The 18,163-nt window shown below is 48.4% G+C and overlaps 1 protein-coding gene across 1 annotated transcript in view; it reads left to right on the forward strand.

Moving 5' to 3' along the window:
• Positions 1-18,163, forward strand: part of LOC139412169 (solute carrier family 9 member 7) — a 191,953-nt gene that overhangs the window by 48,203 nt on the left and 125,587 nt on the right. Inside the window, exons 11-12 of the mRNA XM_071159018.1 lie at positions 6,485-6,596; positions 17,042-17,195. Of these exons, the coding sequence (XP_071015119.1) occupies positions 6,485-6,596; positions 17,042-17,195 (266 nt within the window). The remainder of the gene's footprint in view (positions 1-6,484; positions 6,597-17,041; positions 17,196-18,163) is intronic.

An 18,163-nucleotide genomic window follows, 5' to 3' on the forward strand; every position in this document is an offset into this window, starting at 1 on the left:
CTAGTTGGCAGAGTAGTGACTTCAACCAGCTTTGGCTGCCATCTAGTGGAAAGGAATGGTCACTACACTGGACAGCTAGTTGGCAGAGTAGTGACTTCAACCAGCTTAGTTTTGGCTGCCATCTAGTGGAAAGGAATGGTCACTACACTGGACAGCTAGTTGGCAGAGTAGTGACTTCAATTAGTTTTGGCTGCCATCTAGTGGAAAGGAATGGTCACTACACTGGACACTGGACAGCTCACTTCACACTGGACACTACACTGGACAGCTAGTTGGCAGAGTAGTGACTTCAACTGTTTTGGCAGCTTTGGCTGTTGGCAGAGTAGTGACTTCAACTAGCTTTGGCTGCCATATAGTGGAAAGGAATGGTCACTACACTGGACAGCTAGTTGGCAGAGTAGTGACTTCAACCAGCTTTGGCTGCCATCTAGTGGAATGGGCAGCTAGTTGGCAGAGTCAAAGTAGACTTTAATAATATATGCCATTTAGCAGACGCCTTCATCCAAAGCGACCTGGCTACATGGTAGTGGAAACAGACCATAGAAACAGGATTATAAAATACATAGTCAATTACAGAGTTATTAAGGTGTTTTTTTCAGGTTGGTCCAGGAGAGAGAATGTCGAAACAGCAGGTCTGGGACAAGGTAGCAATCAGTTTAAACAGGTTAAAAAATGTAAAAAAAATCTGTGGGAAAACAATTCCACTCTGATTCCCTTTATGAATGGGTGTATCTTTGAATTCGCTGTTGAATGGCCTGCTCCTTCTCCATTTCCGCTCCCCCAAACTGACCGTCACTCTTTCTCTCTGAGCACTCAGGAGAGTCTGTTGGGATGGCCAGATAGAAGCTACACAAATCATTGTAGGTAATCTCTCTCTATATGTCTACATCTGACATAATATAGTAGACTTCCCAGTGGCACAACGGTCAACGATGCCGTGTAGGAGCTCAGACCGGAAACACCATGTCTTATCCTCCTTGATGGGTTTCATCACAAACGCTCTGGCAGCCTTGGAGAACACCTGGCAGCCTTGGAGAACACCTGGCAGCCTTGGAGAACTCCTGGCAGCCTTGGAGAACACCTGGCAGCCTTGGAGAACACCTGGCAGCCTTGGAGAACACCTGGCAGCCTTGGAGAACTCCTGGCAGCCTTGGAGAACTCCTGGCAGCCTTGGAGAACTCCTAGCAGCCTTGGAGAACTCCTGGCAGCCTTGGAGAACACCTGGCAGCCTTGGAGAACACCTGGCAGCCTTGGAGAACACCTGGCAGTCTTGGAGAACTTGAAATGGAGCACTGCCTCCTGTGTTGTAGCCTTCTGTCTGTCCCTCCTGTGTTGTAGCCTTCTGTCTGTCTCTCCTGTGTTGTAGCCTGCTGTCTGTCTCTCCTGTGTTGTAGCCTGCTGTCTGTCCCTCCTGTGTTGTAGCCTGCTGTCTGTCCCTCCTGTGTTGTAGCCTACTGTCTGTCCATCCTGTGTTGTAGCCTGCTGTCTGTCCATCCTGTGTTGTAGCCTGCTGTCTGTCTCTCCTGTGTTGTAGCCTGCTGTCTGTCTCTCCTGTGTTGTAGCCTGCTGTCTGTCCCTCCTGTGTTGTAGCCTGCTATCTGTCTCTCCTGTGTTGTAGCCTTCTGTCTGTTTCTCCTGTGTTGTAGCCTTCTGCCTGTCTCTCCTGTGTTGTAGCCTTCTGTCTGTCCCTCCTGTGTTGTAGCCTGCTGCCTGTCCCCCCTGTGTTGTAGCCTGCTGCCTGTCCCTCCTGTGTTGTAGCCTGCTGCCTGTCCCTCCTGTGTTGTAGCCTGCTGTCTGTCTCTCCTGTGTTGTAGCCTGCTGTCTGTCTCTCCTGTGTTGTAGCCTGCTGTCTGTCTCTCCTGTGTTGTAGCCTGCTGTCTGCCTCTCCTGTGTTGTAGCCTGCTGTCTGCCTCTCCTGTGTTGTAGCCTGCTGTCTGTCTCTCCTGTGTTGTAGCCTGCTGTCTGTCTCTCCTGTGTTGTAGCCTGTTGTCTGTCCCTCCTGTGTTGTAGCCTGCTGTCTGTCTCTCCTGTGTTGTAGCCTGCTGTCTGTCTCTCCTGTGTTGTAGCCTGCTGTCTGCCTCTCCTGTGTTGTAGCCTGCTGTCTGTCTCTCCTGTGCTGTAGCCTGCTGTCTGTCTCTCCTGTGTTGTAGCCTGCTGTCTGTCTCTCCTGTGTTGTAGCCTGCTGTCTGTCTCTCCTGTGTTGTAGCCTGCTGTCTGTCTCTCCTGTGTTGTAGCCTGCTGTCTGTCTCTCCTGTGTTGTAGCCTGCTGTCTGTCTCTCCTGTGTTGTAGCCTGCTGTCTGTCTCTCCTGTGTTGTAGCCTGCTGTCTGTCTCTCCTGTGTTGTAGCCTGCTCACAGCAGTTCAGTGCGTCTCCAGTGTGTTAATGCCCTCACCCATGACAGTGCCTGAGACACAGGGAATACACAAGACCCCTGTATCACTGACTGGAATCATCATAATCAGTTCTGATTTTACTATAAAATATATGACAGTACCTCTGGCTTTCCGATGGCCACCAGCTGTTTCCTCACACCTTTGGCAATGGGTCACAGGTCACTGCTCATGAGCAGCCAGTAAGGAAGACCGCTGATGGCACCAACAGATTCCCTGCTAACAACCTTCCCACTTCCTCCTGTGGCCCACAACACACTGTCTCCTTGGTGATGGCAAAACCATTTATTTTCAGGGTTGAACTGGTGACACCTGCTCGACAACCAGGCTCATGGCAGACATTGAACAACTCCTTCAGCTTGCTATCAAAGACTACGCATTTAGAATTTTACACATTCTCTTCGATAATATATCTTGGCTAAGACTGTGATGATTCTGATCTCTCAGGTTCTTACAGCGAGTTCTGGTCTTCACTGATCTCTCTCTCCGTCAGCTCCATCTGTGGTATAGTTCTGGTCTTCACTGATCTCTCTCCATCAGCTCCATCTGTGGTATAGTTCTGGTCTTCACTGATCTCTCTCTTCCTCAGCTCGATCTGTGGTGTAGTTCTGGTCTTCACTGATCTCTCTCTCCGTCAGCTCCATCTGTGGTGTAGTTCTGGTCTTCACTGATCTCTCTCTCCGTCAGCTCCATCTGTGGTGTAGTTCTGGTCTTCACTGATCTCTCTCTCCATCAGCTCCATCTGTTGTGTAGTTCTGGTCTTCACTGATCTCTCTCTCCATCAGCTTCATCTGTGGAGGATATGAGCAGGACTCCGTTGTATACTGATGGTCGTGAGATCAATCTGGCTGGGCCCCGAGCTCTTTAGTGAGGGTCCCAGTGGATCTCTTTAGTGATGGTCCCAGTGGATCTCTTTAGTGAGGGTCCCGGTAGAGCTCTAGTGAGGGTCCCGGTGGAGCTCTAGTGAGGGTCCTGGTGGAGCTCTAGTGATGGTCCCGGTGGGCTTCTTTAGTGAGGGTCCCGGTGGACCTCTTTAGTGAGGGTCCCGGTAAACCTCTTTAGTGAGGGTCCCGGTAAACCTCTTTAGTGAAGGTCCCGGTGGACCTCTGTATTGAGGGTGCCGGTGGACCTGTTTAGTGAGGGTCCCGGAGGACCTCTTTAGTGAAGGTCCCGGTGGACCTCTGTGGTGAGGGTGCCGGTGGACCTGTTTAGTGATGGTCCCGGTGGACCTCTTCTCCACGCAGCACAGTAACACTCTGGCACCCAGGGGTCAGTTTGGAATGCTGTACTAACCGTTCTTTCCTGTTGGTAAATAATTAAGGCTATTAGGCTATAGGTATTTTCAAGAATCACTGTATATTGTCCAGTTTATATCCAAAATGGCCTCAGGGATGACAGATTGTGTCTTGAAATAACATGGGATATGCTTGTACCTCCTCTGCCTCCTGAACATTCTCCTCAGGGATGAAGATGCCAGGAAACAAACAAACGTTTTGTTAAAACAACTGAACCCAAATATATAAGTTGGCGTTAAGAAGCTACCTGTCTTGTATGTTTTGTCAACACACACACAGCAAATACAGGGACATTTATTTTTTCCAGTAAATTAGCTATGTCAACTTCAGTCTAGCAAAGTAAGGTGGAGCTAACAAAACATTAAAACAAAATATATTACAGAGGAACTACCTAGTAACAGGGCTACAGAGTAACTACCTAGTAACAGGGCTACAGAGTGAATACCTAGTAACAGGGCTACAGAGTGACTACCTAGTAACAGGGCTACAGAGTGACTACCTAGTAACAGGGCTACAGAGTGACTACCTAGTAACAGGGCTACAGAGTGACTACCTAGTAACAGGGCTACAGAGTGACTACCTAGTAACAGGGCTACAGAGTGACTACCTAGTAACAGGGCTACAGAGTGACTACCTAGTAACAGGGCTACAGAGTGACTACCTAGTAACAGGGCTACAGAGTGACTACCTAGTAACAGGGCTACAGAGTGACTACCTAGTAACAGGGCTACAGAGTGACTACCTAGTAACAGGGCTACAGAGTAACTACCTAGTAACAGGGCTACAGAGTGACTACCTAGTAACAGGGCTACAGAGGAACGACCTAGTAACAGGGCTACAGAGGAACGACCTAGTAACAGGGCTACAGAGGAACGACCTAGTAACAGGGCTACAGAGGAACGACCTAGTAACAGGGCTACAGAGGAACGACCTAGTAACAGGGCTACAGAGGAACGACCTAGTAACAGGGCTACAGAGGGACTACCTAGTAACAGGGCTACAGAGGAACTACCTAGTAACAGGGCTACAGAGGAACGACCTAGTAACAGGGCTACAGAGTGACTACCTAGTAACAGGGCTACAGAGTGACTACCTAGTAACAGGGCTACAGAGGAACGACCTAGTAACAGGGCTACAGAGGAACGACCTAGTAACAGGGCTACAGAGTGACTACCTAGTAACAGGGCTACAGAGGGACTACCTAGTAACAGGGCTACAGAGGAACGACCTAGTAACAGGGCTACAGAGGAACGACCTAGTAACAGGGCTACAGAGGAACGACCTAGTAACAGGGCTACAGAGGAACGACCTAGTAACAGGGCTACAGAGGAACGACCTAGTAACAGGGCTACAGAGGAACGACCTAGTAACAGGGCTACAGAGTGACTACCTAGTAACAGGGCTACAGAGGGACTACCTAGTAACAGGGCTACAGAGGAACGACCTAGTAACAGGGCTACAGAGTGACTACCTAGTAACAGGGCTACAGAGTGACTACCTAGTAACAGGGCTACAGAGTGACTACCTAGTAACAGGGCTACAGAGTGACTACCTAGTAACAGGGCTACAGAGGAACGACCTAGTAACAGGGCTACAGAGGAACTACCTAGTAACAGGGCTACAGAGGAACGACCTAGTAACAGGGCTACAGAGTGACTACCTAGTAACAGGGCTACAGAGTGACTACCTAGTAACAGGGCTACAGAGGAACGACCTAGTAACAGGGCTACAGAGGAACGACCTAGTAACAGGGCTACAGAGGATCGACCTAGTAACAGGGCTACAGAGGATCGACCTAGTAACAGGGCTACAGAGGAACGACCTAGTAACAGGGCTACAGAGTGACTACCTAGTAACAGGGCTACAGAGGAACGACCTAGTAACAGGGCTACAGAGTGACTACCTAGTAACAGGGCTACAGATGAACGACCTAGTAACAGGGCTACAGAGGAACGACCTAGTAACAGGGCTACAGAGGAACGACCTAGTAACAGGGCTACAGAGGAACGACCTAGTAACAGGGCTACAGAGGAACGACCTAGTAACAGGGCTACAGAGGAACGACCTAGTAACAGGGCTACACGGCGCCACACATCAAATATTTTTCCACCGACACAGGTTTTATAAATTCACAAATACAAAATAGCGATTAAATATTCACTTTTTGAATATCTTCCTCTGATTTGTCATCCAAAGGGTCCCAGCTACAACATGCAGTGTCGTTTTGTTAGATAAAATCCTTCTTTATATCCCAAAAAGTCTGTTTAGTTGGCGCCATCGATTTGAGTAATCCACTCGTTCAACATTCAGAGAAAGGAATCAAAAAATCTACCCAGAAACTTTGCTTCAACAAGTCAAAATATGTTTCTATTTAATCCTCAGACACCCTAAAATGTAATCAAACTATAATATTTCTTACGGAAACTGATTTTTAGCAGGTCCTGTCTTCATGGCGCACGCCAACACGAATTTCCAAGACCATGTTCATGTACTAAAACTGATGTTTCTTATTCGTTTTTCAAGTTACAAGCCTTAAACCTTGAACATAGACTGCTGACACCCTGTGGAAGCCAAATGAATTGTTAGTTTTCAGTATGACCTTATACTTACCATTGTAACAGGATGGTCTCATCCCCTTTAAGAGTGGATAGTGTTTCCATTCCCCTTTAAGAGTTGATAGTTCTGTCAGTGGTGATAGTTCAAGGTAAACAGGGCTGTGGGGTGTTCTTCACATTGCGGCAGAGTTTATGTCCTTTATGTATACCGACTTCTATCCTCAACACTGTCCCGTCCGTCAGCTGGCCATCTTCATAGGCCGTGCCTCCAACATCTACCCCCTCTCCTTCCTGCTCAACCTGGGACGCAGACACAAGATCAGGGGCAACTTACAGCACATGATGATGTTTGCAGGTACAGAGCAGTGATGTCTGTGGTATAGACCAATGATGTCTGTGGTATAGACCAATGATGTCTGTGGTATAGACCAATGATGTCTGTGGTATAGACCGATGATGTCTGTGGTATAGACCGATGACGTCTGTGGTGTAGACCGATGACGTCTGTGGTGTAGACCGATGACGTCTGTGGTGTAGGCCGATGACGTCTGTGGTGTAGACCGATGACGTCTGTGGTGTAGACCGATGACGTCTGTGGTGTAGGCCGATGATGGCTACATCTAGACCCCCCCCCCCCCCCCCGAGAGGAAACAGTATAGTAGCCCCACTACATCTAGACCTGCCCCCCCCCCCCCCCCCCCCCCGAGAGGAAACAGTATAGTAACCCCACTACATCTAGACCTGCCCCCCCCCCCCCCCCTGAGAGGAAACAGTATAGTAGCCCCACTACATACAGTACCCCTGTATATAGCCTCCACATTGACTCTACCGGTACCCCCTGTATATAGCCTCCACATTGACTCTGTACCGGTACACCCTGTATATAGCCTCCACATTGACTCTGTACCGTAACACCCTGTATATAGCCTCCATATTGACTCTGTACCGTAACACCCTGTATATAGCCTCCACATTGACTCTGTTCCGGTACCCCCTGTATATAGCCTCCACATTGACTCCGTACCGTAACACCCTGTATATAGCCTCCATATTGACTCTGTACCGGTGCCCCTTGTATATAGCCTCCACATTGTCCACAGTGTTGTATTCAGCATTTCACTGTGAGGTCTACTACACCTGTTGTATTCAGCATTTCACTGTAAGGTCTACTACACCTGTTGTATTCAGCATTTCACTGTGAGGTCTACTACAGGTCGAAAGCCATGCGTCCTCCAAAACACAACCCAACCAAGACGCACTGCATCCAACCCGGAAGCCAGCCGCACCAATGTGTCGGAGGAAACACTGTGCACCTGGCTACCTTGGTTAGCGCGCACTGCGCCCGGCTCGCCACAGGAGTCGCCGGTGCGCGATGAGACAAGGATATCCCTACCGGCCAAACCCTCCCTAACCCGGACGACGCTAGGCCAATTGTGCGTCGCCCCACGGACCTCCCGGTCGCGGCCGACTGCGACAGAGCCTGGGAGCACCCAGAGTCTCTGGTTTCACAGCTAGCGCTGCGATGCAGTGCCCTAGACCACTGCGCCACCCGGGAGGCCCCGTATTCAGCATTTCACTGTAAGATCTACACTTGTTGTATTTGGCACATGTGACGAATACAATTTGATTTGATCAGCAACAACTTCACGTATGAGATTACATCGGCAAACAAGTATACTATACTTTACGGAAACCTGGCTAACGGAGGCGGAACAGGATGGTTTCACCACCATCAGAGCTGACAGGAGCTCAGAAGGTTCAGGGAAAAGTAGGGATGAGGCGTCTGCCTGTATGAACAATCAATGGTGTCACACCATGTCCCAGTGAAGGAGAGGGATTGTTCCCTCCATGCGGAGCTGTTAGCGGTGGGCTGCCAACCCTACTATTTACTTAGGGAGTTCCCTAGCGTGATAGTGATTTGTTGTCTACATCCCGCTGTCCGCGAACGCTGAACTAGCCACACACTATCCACAAAGTCACCACAGGCGTACTCAATCGATCACCCGAGTCGGCTGTTATCTCTGTCCGCGACACTTCCTACCTTCATACAGTATGTTAAAGTTCCAACTCACCTGGACAAGACCATTGACCTTCTCTATGCCAATGTGAATGATGCCTAATGCTCGACTGCTCTGCCTCCACTGGAACAATCTGACCACAACCTCATCCAGCTGCTACCAGAATACCACCCACTGGTCTAGCTTCTACCAGAATACCACAAGCTGCTACCAGAATACCACCCACTGGTCCAGCTGCTACCAGAATACCACCCACTGGTCCAGCTGCTACCAGAATACCACCCACTGGTCCAGCTGCTACCAGAATACCACCCACTGGTCCAGCTGCTACCAGAATACCACCAGCCGCTACCAGAATACCACCCACTGGTCCAGCTGCTACCAGAATACCACCCACTGGTCCAGCTGCTACCAGAATACCACCAGCCGCTACCAGAATACCACCCACTGGTCCAGCTGCTACCAGAATACCACCCACTGGTCCAGCTGCTACCAGAATACCACCCACTGGTCCAGCTGCTACCAGAATACCACCCACTGGTCCAGCTTCTACCAGAATACCACCCACTGGTCCAGCTGCTACCAGAATACCACCCACTGGTCCAGCTGCTACCAGAATACCACCCACTGGTCCAGCTGCTACCAGAATACCACCCACTGGTCCAGCTTCTACCAGAATACCACCATCCGCTACCAGAATACCGCACACTGGTCCAGCTGCTACCAGAATACCACCCACTGGTCCAGCTGCTACCAGAATACCACCCACTGGTCCAGCTGCTACCAGAATACCGCACACTGGTCCAGCTGCTACCAGAATACCACCCACTGGTCCAGCTGCTACCAGAATACCGCACACTGGTCCAGCTGCTACCAGAATACCGCACACTGGTCCAGCTGCTACCAGAATACCACCCACTGGTCTAGCTTCTACCAGAATACCACCAGCCGCTACCAGAATACCGCACACTGGTCCAGCTGCTACCAGAGTACCACCCACTGGTCCAGCTGCTACCAGAATACCACCCACTGGTCCAGCTGCTACCAGAATACCACCCACTGGTCCAGCTGCTACCAGAATACCACCCACTGGTCCAGCTGCTACCAGAATACCACCAGCCGCTACCAGAATACCACCCACTGGTCCAGCTGCTACCAGAATACCACCAGCCGCTACCAGAATACCAACCCACTGGTCCAGCTGCTACCAGAATACCACCCACTGGTCCAGCTGCTTCCAGAATACCACCCACTGGTCTAGCTTCTACCAGAATACCACCAGCTGCTACCAGAATACCACCAGCTGCTACCAGAATACCACCAGCTGCTACCAGAATACCACCCACTGGTCCAGCTGCTACCAGAATACCACCCACTGGTCCAGCTGCTACCAGAATACCACCCACTGGTCCAGCTGCTACCAGAATACCACCCACTGGTCCAGCTGCTACCAGAATACCACCCACTGGTCCAGCTGCTACCAGAATACCCCCCACTGGTCCAGTTGCTACCAGAATACCACTCACTGGTCCAGCTTCTACCAGAATACCACCCACTGGTCCAGCTGCTACCAGAATACCACCAGCCGCTACCAGAATACCACCCACTGGTCCAGCTGCTACCAGAATACCACCCACTGGTCCAGTTGCTACCAGAATACCACCCACTGGTCCAGCTGCTACCAGAATACCACCCACTGGTCCAGCTGCTACCAGAATACCGCACATATTGGAATCTATTTATAGATGACTGGGAGGAGAATCTGCAGAGCTGCTTGGCAGGTACAGATTGGAATCTATTTATAGATGACTGGGAGGAGAATCTGCAGAGCTGCTTGGCAGGTACAGATTGGAATCTATTTATAGATGACTAGGAGGAGGATCTGCAGAGCTGCTTGGCAGGTACAGATTGGAATCTATTTATAGATGACTAGGAGGAGGATCTGCAGAGCTGCTTGGCAGGTACAGATTGGAATCTATTTATAGATGACTAGGAGGAGAATCTGCAGAGCTGCTTGGCAGGTACAGATTGGAATCTGATAGTCCGTTACACATTCAGAAAAAACTATGAACTCCTGTACTGACAATGTGGTGTCAAGCAAAACTGTGAAATGTTATGCAAATATTAAGCCATGTGTCATAAAATAAACCACGGAGGCACTGAACAGGAAGGAGGGTTTACATAGTGGAAATGGAGATGAGTTGACAGTAGTACAGAACGAGATTAAAGGGCTGAACAGGAAGGAGGGTTTACATAGTGGAAATGGAGATGAGTTGACAGTAGTACAGAACGAGATTAAAGGGCTGAACAGGAAGGAGGGTTTACATAGTGGAAATAGAGATGAGTTGACAGTAGTACAGAACGAGATGAAAGGGCTGATCAGGAAGGAGGGTTTACATAGTGGAAATGGAGATGAGTTGACAGTAGTACAGAATGAGATGAAAGGGATGATCAGGAAGGAGGGTTTACATAGTGGAAATGGAGATGAGTTGACAGTAGTACAGAACGAGATGAAAGGGCTGATCAGGAAGGAGGGTTTACATAGTGGAAATGGAGATGAGTTGACAGTAGTACAGAACGAGATGAAAGGGCTGATCAGGAAGGAGGGTTTACATAGTGGAAATGGAGATGAGTTGACAGTAGTACAGAACGAGATGAAAGGGCTGATCAGGAAGGAGGGTTTACATAGTGGAAATGGAGATGAGTTGACAGTAGTACAGAACGAGATTAAAGGGCTGAACAGGAAGGAGGGTTTACATAGTGGAAATAGAGATGAGTTGACAGTAGTACAGAACGAGGTGAAAGGGCTGAACAGGAAGGAGGGTTTACATAGTGGAAATGGAGATGAGTTGACAGTAGTACAGAACGAGATGAAAGGGCTGATCAGGAAGGAGGGTTTACATAGTGGAAATGGAGATGAGTTGACAGTAGTACAGAACGAGATTAAAGGGCTGAACAGGAAGGAGGGTTTACATAGTGGAAATAGAGATGAGTTGACAGTAGTACAGAACGAGATTAAAGGGCTGAACAGGAAGGAGGGTTTACATAGTGGAAATAGAGATGAGTTGACAGTAGTACAGAACGAGATTAAAGGGCTGATCAGGAAGGAGGGTTTACATAGTGGAAATAGAGATGAGTTGACAGTAGTACAGAACGAGATTAAAGGGCTGAACAGGAAGGAGGGTTTACATAGTGGAAATGGAGATGAGTTGACAGTAGTACAGAACGAGATTAAAGGGCTGAACAGGAAGGAGGGTTTACATAGTGGAAATAGAGATGAGTTGACAGTAGTACAGAACGAGATTAAAGGGCTGAACAGGAAGGAGGGTTTACATAGTGGAAATAGAGATGAGTTGACAGTAGTACAGAACGAGGTGAAAGGGCTGAACAGGAAGGAGGGTTTACATAGTGGAAATGGAGATGAGTTGACAGTAGTACAGAACGAGATGAAAGGGCTGAACAGGAAGGAGGGTTTACATAGTGGAAATAGAGATGAGTTGACAGTAGTACAGAACGAGATGAAAGGGCTGAACAGGAAGGAGGGTTTACATAGTGGAAATAGAGATGAGTTGACAGTAGTACAGAACGAGATTAAAGGGCTGAACAGGAAGGAGGGTTTACATAGTGGAAATAGAGATGAGTTGACAGTAGTACAGAACGAGATTAAAGGGCTGATCAGGAAGGAGGGTTTACATAGTGGAAATGGAGATGAGTTGACAGTAGTACAGAACGAGATGAAAGGGCTGAACAGGAAGGAGGGTTTACATAGTGGAAATAGAGATGAGTTGACAGTAGTACAGAACGAGGTGAAAGGGCTGATCAGGAAGGAGGGTTTACATAGTGGAAATGGAGATGAGTTGACAGTAGTACAGAACGAGGTGAAAGGGCTGATCAGGAAGGAGGGTTTACATAGTGGAAATAGAGATGAGTTGACAGTAGTACAGAACGAGGTGAAAGGGCTGAACAGGAAGGAGGGTTTACATAGTGGAAATAGAGATGAGTTGACAGTAGTACAGAACGAGGTGAAAGGGCTGAACAGGAAAGACATAAAATACAAACTGAAATTAGAAAACTGCAAGACAATAACAGGAAGGATGTCTGGGATGGTATGAAGGAGATGACAGGCTACAGCACCAGGAGACGTCTACAGAGTGATGAGGGAAGGGACAGAGCCACAGAGTTGAACCAGTTTCTCAGCAGAGCAACAGCAGATTGGGGAGGTGCTGGACTCTGGGGGTCTGGGAAGCACTGAGCCCATGAGCATCTGGGAGGAACATTTGGTGAAGCTGCTGAAGACGATCAATCCCAGGAAGTCAGTAGGACCTGATGGGGTGAAAGCCAGAGGACTCCAGGTGTGTGCTAATCAACAGGCTGTCAAGACTGCAGTATGTTTTCAACCTGTCCCTAATACTCACAGATATTCCTACTAAACATCCTGCATAGTACCCATTTCAAAGAAAGCAGGAGGGACTGCACTGAAAGACTTCACACAAGTCATGAAAACCTTTTATGAAGAGTCGAGGTGGCAGCCTATCTGGATCCTTTGCAACGTGCCTAGATGCCCAAAAACTGGTGTTGAAGATGCCCTACCTCCTCCACACCTGGAGAAGCCTGGCTGTGGTGACAACAATGTTCTTTGACTTCTCCAGTGCTTTCAATACCATACAACCCCACCTGCAGGCCCAAAAGCTAAAGGACATTAACGTAAACCCACATAAAGCCAAATGGATTGTGAACTACCTGACAAGTAGAACAGCGTTGGTAAGGCTGAACCTGCCTGTATCAGATCCGATATGTACACGGAGGCTGCGCAGGGGACGGTCCTGTCACCTTCTCTGTTTACCCTTTATACAAATGACTTTAAACACCAATGAACTGAGCCACTTAGACATTCTCTGATGACTCTGCTATAGTCAGCTGTGTGATGGGAGGAGACTCTGCTATAGTCAGCTGTGTGATGAGGAGACTCTGCTATAGTCAGCTGTGTGATGGGAGGAGACTCTGCTATAGTCAGCTGTGTGATGGGAGGAGACTCTGCTATAGTCAGCTGTGTGATGGGAGGAGACTCTGCTATAGTCAGCTGTGTGATGGGAGGAGACTCTGCTATAGTCAGCTGTGTGATGGGAGGAGACTCTGCTATAGTCAGCTGTGTGATGGGAGGAGACTCTGCTATAGTCAGCTGTGTGATGAGAGGAGACTGCTATAGTCAGCTGTGTGATGGGAGGAGACTCTGCTATAGTCAGCTGTGTGATGGGAGGAGACTCTGCTATAGTCAGCTGTGTGATGGGAGGAGACTGCTACAGTGCCTTGCGAAAGTATTCGGCCCCCTTGAACTTTGCGACCTTTTGCCACATTTCAGGCTTCAAACATAAAGATATAAAACTGTATTTTTTTGTGAAGAATCAACAACAAGTGGGACACAATCATGAAGTGGAACGACATTTATTGGATATTTCAAACTTTTTTAACAAATCAGAAACTGAAAAGTTGGGCGTGCAAAATTATTCAGCCCCTTTACTTTCAGTGCAGCAAACTCTCTCCAGAAGTTCAGTGAGGATCTCTGAATGATCCAATGTTGACCTAAATGACTAATGATGATAAATACAATCCACCTGTGTGTAATCAAGTCTCCGTATAAATGCACCTGCACTGTGATAGTCTCAGAGGTCCGTTAAAAGCGCAGAGAGCATCATGAAGAACAAGGAACACACCAGGCAGGTCCGAGATACTGTTGTGAGGAAGTTTAAAGCCGGATTTGGATACAAAAAGATTTCCCAAGCTTTAAACATCCCAAGGAGCACTGTGCAAGCGATAATATTGAAATGGAAGGAGTATCAGACCACTGCAAATCTACCAAGACCTGGCCGTCCCTCTAAACTTTCAGCTCATACAAGGAGAAGACTGATCAGAGATGCAGCCAAGAGGCCCATGATCACTCTGGATGAACTGCAGAGATCTACAGCTGAGGTGGGAGACTCTGTCCATAGGACAACAATCAGTCGTATATTGCACAAATCTGGCCTTTATGGAAGAGTGGCAAGAAGAAATCCATTTCTTAAAGATATCCATAAAAAGTGTCGTTTAAAGTTTGCCACAAGCCACCTGGGAGACACACCAAACATGTGGAAGAAGGTGCTCTGGTCAGATGAAACCAAAATTGAACTTTTTGGCAACAATGCAAAACGTTATGTTTGGCGTAAAAGCAACACAGCTGAACACACCATCCCCACTGTCAAACATGGTGGTGGCAGCATCATGGTTTGGGCCTGCTTTTCTTCAGCAGGGACAGGGAAGATGGTTAAAATTGATGGGAAGATGGATGGGGCCAAATACAGGACCATTCTGGAAGAAACCCTGATGGAGTCTGCAAATACCTGAGACTGGGACGGAGATTTGTCTTCCAACAAGACAATGATCCAAAACATAAAGCAAAAACTACAATGGAATGGTTCAAAAATAAACATATCCAGGTGTTAGAATGGCCAAGTCAAAGTCCAGACCTGAATCCAATCGAGAATCTGTGGAAAGAACTGAAAACTGCTGTTCACAAATGCTCTCCATCCAACGTCATTGAGCTCGAGCTGTTTTGCAAGGAGGAATGGGAAAAAATTTCAGTCTCTCGATGTGCAAAACTGATAGAGACATACCCCAAGCGACTTACAGCTGTAATCGCAGCAAAAGGTGGCGCTACAAAGTATTAACTTAAGGGGGCTGAATAATTTTGCACGCCCAATTTTTCAGTTTTTGATTTGTTAAAAAAGTTTGAAATATCCAATAAATGTCATTCCACTTCATGATTGTGTCCCACTTGTTGTTGATTCTTCACAAAATAATACAGTTTTATATCTTTATGTTTGAAGCCTGAAATGTGGCATAAGGTCGCAAAGTTCAAGGGGGCCGAATACTTTCGCAAGGCACTGTATAGTCAGCTGTGTGATGGGAGGAGACTCTGCTATAGTCAGCTGTGTGATGGGAGGAGACTCTGCTATAGTCAGCTGTGTGATGGGAGGAGACTCTGCTATAGTCAGCTGTGTGATGGGAGGAGACTGCTATAGTCAGCTGTGTGATGGGAGGAGACTCTGCTATAGTCAGCTGTGTGATGGGAGGAGACTCTGCTATAGTCAGCTGTGTGATGGGAGGAGACTCTGCTATAGTCAGCTGTGTGATGGGAGGAGACTCTGCTATAGTCAGCTGTGTGATGGGAGGAGACTCTGCTATAGTCAGCTGTGTGATGGGAGGAGACTCTGCTATAGTCAGCTGTGTGATGGGAGGAGACTCTGCTATAGTCATCTGTGTGATGAGAGGAGACTCTGCTATAGTCAGCTGTGTGATGAGAGGAGACTGCTATAGTCAGCTGTGTGATGAGAGGAGACTGCTATAGTCAGCTGTGTGATGAGAGGAGACTGCTATAGTCAGCTGTGTGATGAGAGGAGACTGCTATAGTCAGCTGTGTGATGAGAGGAGACTGCTATAGTCATCTGTGTGATGAGAGGAGACTGCTATAGTCATCTGTGTGATGAGAGGAGACTGCTATAGTCAGCTGTGTGATGAGAGGAGACTGCTATAGTCATCTGTGTGATGAGAGGAGACTCTGCTATAGTCAGCTGTGTGATGAGAGGAGACTGCAATAGTCAGCTGTGTGATGAGAGGAGACTGCTATAGTCATCTGTGTGATGAGAGGAGACTGCAATAGTCAGCTGTGTGATGAGAGGAGACTGCTATAGTCATCTGTGTGATGAGAGGAGACTGCAATAGTCATCTGTGTGATGAGAGGAGACTGCAATAGTCAGCTGTGTGATGAGAGGAGACTGCAATAGTCAGCTGTGTGATGAGAGGAGACTGCAATAGTCAGCTGTGTGATGAGGAGTCTTTTGTGAAATGATGCAACTACTTGGTCCTGGATGTACTGGAGACCATGGAGTTTGGATAAATGGAGATGTTTTTCATCCCATCTCTAACTGTGAGATTGGCACGGTTGACTCTTGTAAATACTTGGGTGTAATAGTGGACAACAAACTGAACTGGAAGGAGAGTCCTCAGTGTCTACTAAAGAGCCCAGACGGAACTGAAGTAGAGTCCTCAGTTTCTACTAAAAAGCCCAGACTGAACTGGAAGTAGAGTCCTCAGTGTCTACTAAAAAGCCCAGACTGAACTGAAGGAGAATCCTCAGTGCATCCTGGAATCAATGAAGGGCATTGAAAAGTTAAACCACACATGATCTTGGACAATGACACCCACCCACTCCATAGCACTCTGATGACACCCACCCACTCCACAGGGCTCTGACACCCACCCACTCCACAGGGCTCTGACACCCACCCACTCCACAGGGCTCTGATGACACCCACCCACTCCACAGCACTCTGATGACACCCACCCACTCCACAGGGCTCTGACACCCACCCATTATGTGGTTTCCTCTCCAGACGTCACTAGCTAGGTGGTGTTACCGTGGGTTCCTCTCCAGACGTCACTAGCTAGGTGGATTTACTGTGGGTTCCTCTCCAGACGTCACTAGCTAGGTGGATTTACTGTGGGTTCCTCTCCAGACGTCACTAGCTAGGTGGATTTACTGTGGGTTCCTCTCCAGACGTCACTAGCTAGGTGGTGTTACCGTGGGTTCCTCTCCAGACGTCACTAGCTAGGTGGTTTTACCGTGGGTTCCTCTCCAGACGTCACTAGCTAGGTGGATTTACTCTAAAGGACTTTGACAGCTGCTGATGTATAAAGGGGCTTTAAAAATACGCTTGATTGAGTGATTTGCTTGTGTGTTCCCCTCCAGGCCTGCGGGGGGCAATGGCGTTTGCCCTGGCAATCCGGGACACAGCTACCTACGCCCGTCAGATGACGTTCACCACCACCCTCCTCATTGTCTTCTTCACCGTCTGGGTGTTTGGAGGAGGGACCACCCCCATGTTGTCATGGCTACACATAAGGTTAGATAGATGTGTGGGTGTTTGGAGGAGGGACCACCCCCATGTTGTCATGGCTACACACAGAATAACCTCTCTCCTTCACTTCTATTCCTGTCTCTTTGCGTCCCAAATGGCACCCTATTCCCTATATAGTGCACTACTTTAGACCAGAGCCCTATTCCCTATATAGTGCACTACTATAGACCAGAGCCCTATTCCCTATATAGTGCACTACTTTAGACCAGAGCCCTATTCCCTATATAGTGCACTACTTTAGACCAGAGCCCTATTCCCTATATAGTGTACTACTTCAGACCAGAGCCCTATTCCCTATATAGTGCACTACTTTAGACCAGAGCCCTATTCCCTATATAGTGTACTACTTCAGACCAGAGCCCTATTCCCTATATAGTGCACTACTTTAGACCAGAGCCCTATTCCCTACATAGTGCACTACTTTAGACCAGAGCCCTATTCCCTATATAGTGTACTACTTCAGACCAGAGCCCCCATTCCCCTATTCACTCTGTTCATCTGTCCAGCCCTTTTTAAATATGATTACAATGATTTGTTTGTTTACGTAATTCCAGTTCTCTCATTGCGGTTTGGTGAGGGTGAGACAGTCTGTGTGGTTCGGTGAGGGTGAGACAGTCTGTGTGGTTCGGTGAGGGTGAGACAGTCTGTGTGGTTCGGTGAGGGTGAGACAGTCTGTGTGGTTCGGTGAGGGTGAGACAGTCTGTGTTGGTTCGGTGAGGGTGAGACAGTCTGTGTGGTTCGGTGAGGGTGATACAGTCTGTGTGGTTCGGTGAGGGTGAGACAGTCTGTGTGGTTCGGTGAGGGTGAGACAGTCTGTGTGGTTCGGTGAGGGTGAGACAGTCTGTGTGGTTCGGTGAGGGTGAGACAGTCTGTGTGGTTCGGTGAGGGTGAGACAGTCTGTGTGGTTCGGTGAGGGTGAGACAGTCTGTGTGGTTCGGTGAGGGTGAGACAGT

Source organism: Oncorhynchus clarkii, chromosome 1, assembly GCF_045791955.1.
Source record: "Oncorhynchus clarkii lewisi isolate Uvic-CL-2024 chromosome 1, UVic_Ocla_1.0, whole genome shotgun sequence".
Classification (NCBI taxonomy): Eukaryota; Metazoa; Chordata; class Actinopteri; order Salmoniformes; family Salmonidae; genus Oncorhynchus; species Oncorhynchus clarkii.